We start from the raw sequence: 8,084 nt of genomic DNA, 5'->3' as shown, positions 1-8,084 counted from the left end.
GCCTTCGCACTGCCCCACATCACTGGCTCTTCTTTTAATCGGTGCGTAAGCCTGGGGCCGTAGGAGCCAGGATTTATTCTTCCGGCAGCCAGGTGCCGACAGAAAGCCTGGATACGGGAATAGTGTAGAGCGTCTGTGTAAATAAATTGCCTTCTTACAGTGCTGTCCTTGAGCTATTTTGGGGTGGGAGGGAAGACAAAGGCTCTTCGGGGAGGTACCTGACTACATCACCTTTTCTCTCCTTCTCCTCCAGCTTTGGTAAAGCTTCCAGGTGTTTTTTTTCCTTCTTTTCCTGTGGAACAGAGAGGCTAAGCCTGTGCCAGCATGGCAGGTACGGGGGTTCTCCAGCAGGGCTGCCCCTCACCTCTGAAGCCCGTCCAGGGCTTTACTGGCCATAATGTCACCAGGGGTTGCAGTGTCCGTACTTGCAGGATCCATGTCACCAGCGAGGGCTAAATTGGTCTTGATGCTTGTGGGTGGGTTGGTTACGAGGCAAAATCCTTCATTCCTGCATGAAACTCATCCATTCTTAGGGCTCAATGAGGCTAATGAGGAAGCCTCATGGTTTACGTTCAGCTCTGTGCAGTGCCCAACGCTGCTGGACCTTTTCATTGCAGAAAAAGTGAACAACTTCCCTCCCCTGCCGAAGTTCATCCCCTTGAAGCCCTGTTTCTACCAGGACTTTGATGCGGAGATCCCACCGCAGCACCGTACCATGGCCAAGCGGCTTTACTACCTCTGGATGCGTGAGTTGCTGGGCGGGCAGGGGCTCGGGTGGGTTTGCATTTGCCTCTCTGAAGGCTGCTCCTCTGGAAGGCACCGGTTGAAGGAGCAGAGCGAGGTTGGGGGAAGTCCTTCTGCCCCTCCAGGCTTTGGTGTCCCCTCTTAAAACCCATTGGGGATGGGATCCCCATCCCAGGCGCTTCAGCTGTACCAGCTTCCAGGATGGAGCTGTGGTGCTGGCTCAGTGTCTGAGGGCCATCAATGACCTTGACATCCCGCTACAAGGAGGAGACGGCTCAGCACCCACATATCCTCCCACCGAAGGATTTACTCCCCTCTCCATCTCGTTTGGCTGCCAGCCTTGCCCTCGAGGAGAGCTGCCAAGCCTCTGCTGGCTTCCTTTGGCAGGCAGGCTGGTAAAGGGCTTTCTTTGCCCCCTTGAGCTCCTTCCAAGCCCTTTGGCAGCACCTGGAGGCTGCAATGCTGCTTGGATTTGGGGGGGCTCCCTGAAACAGGGGAGCCCAGGGCTTCCCCCAATGCCTGCTCCTCTTGCATGCCTCTGTGTGCCGTGCTGTGCTAACAGAGCTGTCGCCCTCTTCTAACTCTTACCACCAGCTGGGATCTCTCTTCCTTACCAACCCCAGGCTGGGAGAGGAGCCGGAGGGACAGATTGTGGGCGGCTCAGGGCAACATGGCACCAGCCTTTTGTTTCTTTTTCCAAGAACTTTGTTCCATAATTAGGTGTTTTCCCTGAACTTTGGAAGCCTCAATGCTCAGGGAGTGCCCTGAGCTTTGGAGATGGGTTATGAGGAGCTGAGCTGGCACTGGAGAGGTCGGGTGTTCCTGCTTTCAGCATCACCGAGGCACTGCCTCACCCTGACTGTAGGGGACCTCATCCCATCGGGAAGATGTCCCTGGGGTAACGTTTTCCCTGGTTTCAGGAGGGTCAGTGCAGCTCTCTATGAAAGAGGAGGGGGGAAAAAAAAAGAAGTTATTTCCATGAGGAAGCTGTCCCATCCCTGGAGGTGTTCAAGGCCAGGCTGGATGGGGCTTTGAGCAACCTGATCCCGTGGGAGGTGTCCCTGCCCAGGACGGGCTTTGAGGTCCTTTCCAACCCAACCCATTCCATGAGTCTATGAAATCCCCTCCCAGTCTCAGTCTGGCTGTTCTCGCTCTGCTTAATTTAACAGAGCTGGGTTCTCGCTCCCACAGCACACCACCAGCTCTCTGAGCCAGTCGCCTCTGTTTTGGTTTCTGTCTCTGGAGCTCCTCTTTGGATCGTTTTCTCCCCAACTCCCCCGCAAACACCCAGCCAGACGCAAGCGCGGAGAGGCTAAGAGCTCCTCTCGGTGTCCTTGGGGTTTTAGGGAGCAGCGAGCGCCCATTCAGCCCAGCCTCCTCAGCTCCCATTCTTGCCAGCTGCAGCTCTCTTGCGGGCAGCAGTGGGAGGGTTTAAATTCACGTCGAAATAATGAATCATTCTTAAAACTTGGAGGCGTCAGAATGCAGATGAGCCTTCTCTGCTTTGTCCTGTGTCTGCCAAGCTGGGCTTCATAGTAATAGCCCTTGTGTGGCTTCACCCCGAGCGAGGGTGGGAGATGCCAACAGACCACCCCCTTATTCTAGCAGGGCCAGTCCAGGAGTTCAGGACTTCAGCTCTCAGCAGTGCTCAGGGAACTCTTCCTGAGCATCCTTCAGCAAAACTATTGCTGGATGCAGGCAGAAAAGCTTCACTTAGACTCCTCTAGTTCCCTTCTATTGGTGGAAATGAGCCTAGGCTTGCTGGCAGGCGATTACGGCTCTTCCCTGTGCTTGGACCTCCAGACCTGTTTCAGACATACAACTCTGAGCAATGTTTTTGTACTTTTTTGTCCTTCTGCTCCTCAGCTGAGGTTAGACCCGCTCTGGCTGACGCTCTCTGGGCTCAGACAGCTTAATTTAAGGGAAATCCAGCTAAGATAACACACTGGACACACCGGCTTGAGGTCAGCCCCTCATGGGCATTCCTGGGGTTGGGTTCTTTCGTAGCGCACCAAGTTCCTTGCGCACACGCTACTGTGCTCCCTCTGTGTGTGTGTGTGTGTGTGTGTTTGCAGTGAACAGCATCACCTTGGCGGTGAATCTCGTTGGCTGCCTCGCATGGCTCATTGGAGGTGGTGGAGCTGTTAATTTTGGACTGGCAATTCTCTGGCTCATTCTCTTTACGCCCTGCTCCTATGTCTGCTGGTTTAGACCTATTTACAAAGCTTTCAAGTAAGTGGTCACATCTGAGCCCGGCTTCTCATGGTCTTTTATTTTGTTTTCCTTCCTAAATGGTCAGCGCTTAGCTTGGGGCACTGCCTGAATACTTGGGGAACCTTTGGCTCCTGCTGTCCAGCCCTTTAGCTTTACTTTCTAACCTTCGAAGCCAGAGTGTTTGGGATTTCCCGAGGGCCAAAACCCCAGCCGTGCAATATAGAGACACCCTGCTCTGTGCGGTACTGGGGGAGTGGTGAGGATGCAGTTGGAGTACCAACTTCCCTCCCTTCCCACCCATCCTTGAGGCTTCTGTATTGTTCCCCGAGTCCTCAAGGTGCTTACATTGATTATCTGTGCTGCTGTGGTCAATCCTGGCGCGGCATCCCCAAATCTGGAAAAATGGGGTGTTATTTCTTCCCCATGTGGGAAGTTTGAGTCTGATAGTGGGTTGGTGTGAGCCAAGAGCTGTGTACGAACACAGATGCCCTCTTGCCTAATGTGCAGAGCTGGCTGAGCCTCCTTGGTGGGGAGGGTCTGATGCCCCGTGGCTTTCCCAGGTGCCCCTTCACCACCTTCAGCCTCTCCCAGTTTCTCCCTTTGCCTATAGTTTTGCTCCGGTGCCTGCTCTGCAGGCAGCTCGGCTTCTCACCACGCTCTCGCTAAAACACAGCTGCTTCTGCCCCCAAAGGGTCTGAGACGTGGGAGCATCTCCCCTCCCTTGCAGTGTAGCAGGGGATGGAAGTGCAGGGACTGACTGAGCCATCTCTTGCAGGACAGACAGTTCTTTCAGCTTCATGGCCTTCTTCTTCACCTTCATGGCCCAGCTGGTGATCAGCATTATCCAAGCGGTTGGAATCCCAGGCTGGGGTGTCTGGTAAGGAAGATGCTGCTCTCGTGTTGAGTGCAAAGTCACCATTGTGCTGGTACCGTGGCCTTGTGGTGGTTTGATGTCCTCAGTGCTTCAGCACCTTCTCTCCCTGGGGAAAGTGTTTGGAGGAGCTGGGAGGGCTGTTGGGAAGGGATGAGGGGGAACAGTTTTAAGCTGAAAGAGGGGAGATTGAGACGAGATCTTGGGAAGAAATGTTTTCCTATGAGTTTGGGAAGGCCCTGTCCCAGGTTACCCAGAGCAGTGGTGGTTGCCCCATCCCTGGAGATGCTCAAAGTGAGCTTGGATGGGGCTTTGAACACCCTGATGCAGTGGGAGATGTCCCTGCCTATGGCAGAGGCTTGGAACTGGATGAGCTTTGAGGTCCCTTCTAACCCAAACTGTTCCATGTTTCTATGATGCCGGCAGGCTTGGGTGTGCAGTGCCAGCCGGGAAAGCCCCAGGCTCTTGAACTTGTTGTGGTCTCCTTGCAGTGGCTGGATTGCAGCAATTTCCTTCTTCGGGACCAACGTGGGGTCGGCTGTGGTGATGCTGATCCCCACCGTCCTGTTCACAGGAATGGCAGTCTTCTCCTTCATCGCCCTCACTATGGTACGGGAGGAGAGGGGGTTGCTCCAGGGAGCCTGTGCTGCTACCTGTGAGGTCCAGCAATGGGTGCAGTCGCTCAGTGCCTCTGGATTTTCTCTTTCCAACCTGCTACAGGTGCATAAGTTTTACCGGGGGAGTGGTGGGAGCTTCAGCAAAGCCCAGGAGGAGTGGACCACTGGAGCGTGGAAGAACCCACAGGTCCAGCAGGCAGCCCAGAGCGCGGCAATGGGGGCAGCGCAGGGGGCCATGATGCAGCACGAGACGCAGTACTCGGCCACCCCCAACTACACCTACTCCAACGAGATGTGAGCAGCAGGACGCTGTCCTCAGGCAGAAGAGCTGGGGTGGAACAAGAGGAAGAGGAGGAGGAGGAGGAAGGCTGAGCCGAGTTCCTGCAGCCCTTTCAGGAAGTCGGAGTGTACCATAACGGTTCTTCTTTTCCTATTCTTTGTAACAGGATCCTTTTGGATTTTCTTTTCCTTTTTCCCCCCTTTATTGTCTTCTTTTTTCTTTTCTTTTTTATTTTGAAGAGGCCGTAAGTCGACCTGCAGGGCTCTTGTTGTGCGTGGTAGTAAGTGTACGTTCACGTGTCTTCTTTTGCCCTGTGAAATCGTGTACGGTGGTGGTTTTTTAATTACTGTGGTGATAGGTGTACATTAGAACTACATCAGCCAAAAGACCCCCCTGCAAAGGGAAAGATAAAAATAGCAACCAGCACCCATTTCCCCTCTTGGAATAAGCCCTGAACCACAGGTTTCTGATGTGTGTGAGTTTTCTCTTTCAGTCCAGCCACTTGCCACTGTCTCAGCAAGGGCAAGCAATCCCAGGAATTCTCCCTTTCCTTTTACTCTTTAACTAGCAGGAGGCTGGCTGATTTAGCACTGAAAAGGGAAAAAAAAAAACCCAAAACACCAAACCCTAAATCCTGCTGTTTTGAGATGCTGGAAGCCAAGAGATTCCTAATCCACACCCTGGCTCAGGATCTACAATCTCTCTTGGTGTGCAGTGTTGACGTTTCGCCGTGGCAGCCCAGCAGCGTCGGCGCGTGGCCGTGGGCAGGAGCCCTGCTGCACCCTGTGTGCACGTGTGTGTGTGTGTTGGGAGCGGGGACAGGTTTTCCGTGCAGGATACAACCGTCCTATTCTGCATTCTGCATCCCCAGTCTGTTTTTTAAAGGCTTCTATTTTGAAAAGCAGCTATAACATGGGCAGGGTGTTTCTCAGAGGAGCAGTTCTTGGGCAAGGCTCCGGGTTCAATCTTTCCACCCTGCGGGTAGCGCATGCAACCAGACTCACTGATGATATAAATGGTGAGGCCAAGATTTGTCCTGGTTGCCTTTTGGGGCTTTAAGGCTCTTTAGAAACCCTCCAGGCTGGTGGGAAGGATTCTTGCCCACTTGCGCTTCTAAAAAGCACAGTGAAACTGTGGCCGTGTATTTTCCTGGTGCAGAATTCCCAGCTCCTGTCAGCCCTGAATCCCTGCCCAGCTGGGGCAGGTTGGGCTTTAAATAATGACCTTGCCCCTTAGCAGGAGGTATCGAAGCTTGGAGACCTATTGGGCTGGGCAGCCGGGGAAGATGATTCTGGAAAAAATCAGTTCATAAATGGGAGCTGATGGAAGCTGCAGAGCAGAAGCAGGGAAAGCTCCTTCTCTGAGATGTTTTTCAGACTCTAAATGCACTTTAAATAAGCCAAATTCTTCTCCAAGTCCCAGCCCAAACAGAATCTGATCTGGCCCCATGGCTTTGATACCTCCTGCAGACGATGCCCACTGCTCACTGGAGCTGTTTGCCTCCCCAGCCCTCACCCGTGTCCATCCCTGACTCCCACCCACCAGAATCACCGTGCGGAATCCTTCCTTCTGCCGGGAGAGCCCACCAGGAACGGTTTCCTTTGTGAAGGTGTCCCTGCAGTCGGCACTTGTCTCGGCAGGACTGGAATGCAGCTCAAGAGAAAGCGCCTGTCCGTGCGTGCGTGTACATAGATGTATAAAATGTAAGGAGAAAAGTAATCCTCTGCTGAGCCTATTATGTACTTAATCAGGTTTAAATATTGTGCAATTCATTTGTAGCTCGCTGAAAACGTGCTATGCCAAATCGCGTGCTGTCATCCACGTCTGAGAAACGATGAATTAAGCGACTTCACCTTCTGCGTTTATAAGATGCATAAATAATAACTGTAACGAGCTGTAACTAACAGACATTGCTTCAGCATCTAACCCTCCTCTTGGTGTGTCTCCTAACGCGCCAGCGGGAGGTCTGCCACTGAAACCTGCCCCTCGGGTCCAGCCTTCCCACCCTGCTTGCGGGAGCTGGGTGGGATCTCAGACTCTCTCCGTGGTTATTTTGCATCGGTGGGCGCTGCCTTGGTTGCAGAACCACAGGGTGGGAGAGCTGACGCTGGCCTGGGTGAGGAGGCAGCTCAGGCACAGAGCACAGTTGAGGTTTTAGATGGCCTCCGCTGCTTCTGTGAGGTCCTGCTGCTGCTTTTTATGTCTCAGACTCTGGGAAGAGCCCTCTGCCTCGTGCCTTTCTGGCTGTGTGTTTGTAGCAGATGTAGGGGAGATGCTGAGAGCATCCCGGGAAGGGCTGGGGACCATGCGCTGCCCCAGATCAGCTGCGCGTCCGCTTCGGACAATGAATGTGCAGTCCTCCTAACCCGCTTTCTCCCTGTGGCTGCCCTAGATCCTGTAGGACAGGCTTCGCTCCTGCTCTGTGATACCTCCCTGTGCTCCTGTCAGGGGGATCTGGTCCCATGGGGACCCTGGAGAAGCTGACAAACGCTCTTGTCCCTCTAATTTAATTCCCCTGTGAGTGAGCTTTCTGCTGCCCACAGGGATCCGTCTTGGGGCCCGTACTCTTTAATGGCTTCATAAATGACCTGGATGCAGGATGTGAGGGTTTAATAACCAAGTTTGTGGTTGACACAAAATTGGGGGGGGAGGCTGATGATACTCCTGAGGGCAGAGAGGTCCTGCAGAGGGATCTGGACAGATTGGAGAGCTGGGCAATCACCAGCCACATTAAGTTTAACAAGGGCTAGTTCTGGAGTGTGATAGGACAAGTCATAGGACAATCTTCCCTGGGGTGCCAGTGCCTGGTAACCCCTTCAGTGAAGAAATTTTTCTTTATGTCCAATCCAAACCTCCCATTGTGCAACTTGAGGCCACTTCCTCTCCTATCACTTGCTACCTGGGAGAAGAGACCAGCATCCACCTCACTACAACCTCCTTTCCAGGAGCTGCAGAGAGCGATGAGGTCTCCTCTCAGCCTCCTCTTCTCCAGGCTAAACAACCCCAGGTGCCTCAGCTGCCCCCAGAACCCCTGTTCTCCAGACCCTTCCCCAGCTCCGTTCCCTTTGGATGCACTCCAGCCACTCAATGTCTTTCTTGCACTGAGGGGCCCAAAACTGAACCCAGGATTTGAGGTGCAGCCTCACCAGCGCTGAGCACAGGGGGACGATCCCTGCCCTGCTCCTGCTGGCCACCCCATGGCTGATCCAAGCCAGGACACTGCTGGCCTCCTTGCCCACCTGGGCCACTGCTGGCTTGTGTTCAGCCACTGTTGACCAGCACTGCCCGGTCCTTTTCTGCCAGGCAGCTTTCCAGCCCCTCTTCCCCAGCCTGGAGTGCTGCATGGGCTTGTGGCACA

At 53.8% G+C, this 8,084-nt stretch overlaps 1 protein-coding gene across 2 annotated transcripts; it reads left to right on the top strand.

The window, feature by feature from the left end:
• The first annotated feature begins 253 nt into the window (after positions 1-253).
• Positions 254-6,747, top strand: SCAMP5 (secretory carrier membrane protein 5). 2 transcript variants are annotated; one of them, XM_069866704.1, is made up of 6 exons: positions 254-331; positions 618-746; positions 2,820-2,976; positions 3,734-3,835; positions 4,321-4,438; positions 4,550-6,734. In XM_069866704.1, the coding sequence occupies exons 1-6, from the start codon at positions 325-327 to the stop codon at positions 4,742-4,744; spliced, it is 708 nt and encodes a 235-aa protein (XP_069722805.1). In that variant the 5' UTR covers positions 254-324; the 3' UTR covers positions 4,745-6,734. The 2 variants fall into 2 exon arrangements, with proteins under 2 accessions (XP_069722805.1, XP_069722804.1); XM_069866703.1 differs by lacking the exon at positions 254-331 and having other exon boundaries at positions 411-746; positions 4,550-6,747.
• The last annotated feature ends 1,337 nt before the right edge of the window (positions 6,748-8,084 follow it).

Source organism: Phaenicophaeus curvirostris, chromosome 12 (assembly GCF_032191515.1).
Source record: "Phaenicophaeus curvirostris isolate KB17595 chromosome 12, BPBGC_Pcur_1.0, whole genome shotgun sequence".
Classification (NCBI taxonomy): domain Eukaryota; kingdom Metazoa; phylum Chordata; class Aves; order Cuculiformes; family Cuculidae; genus Phaenicophaeus; species Phaenicophaeus curvirostris.
Note: the sequence above shows the minus strand (reverse complement) of the source record. Positions and strands in the feature narration are given on the sequence as shown.

Coding starts and splice junctions, on each gene's coding strand:
- SCAMP5 (XM_069866703.1), top strand. CDS start 437: ATGTCACCAGCGAGGGCTAAATTGGTCTTGATGCTTGTGGGTGGGTTG. Junction 2,977..3,733: donor CCTATTTACAAAGCTTTCAA/GTAAGTGGTCAC, acceptor CATCTCTTGCAG/GACAGACAGTTCTTTCAGCT. Junction 3,836..4,320: donor ATCCCAGGCTGGGGTGTCTG/GTAAGGAAGATG, acceptor GTCTCCTTGCAG/TGGCTGGATTGCAGCAATTT.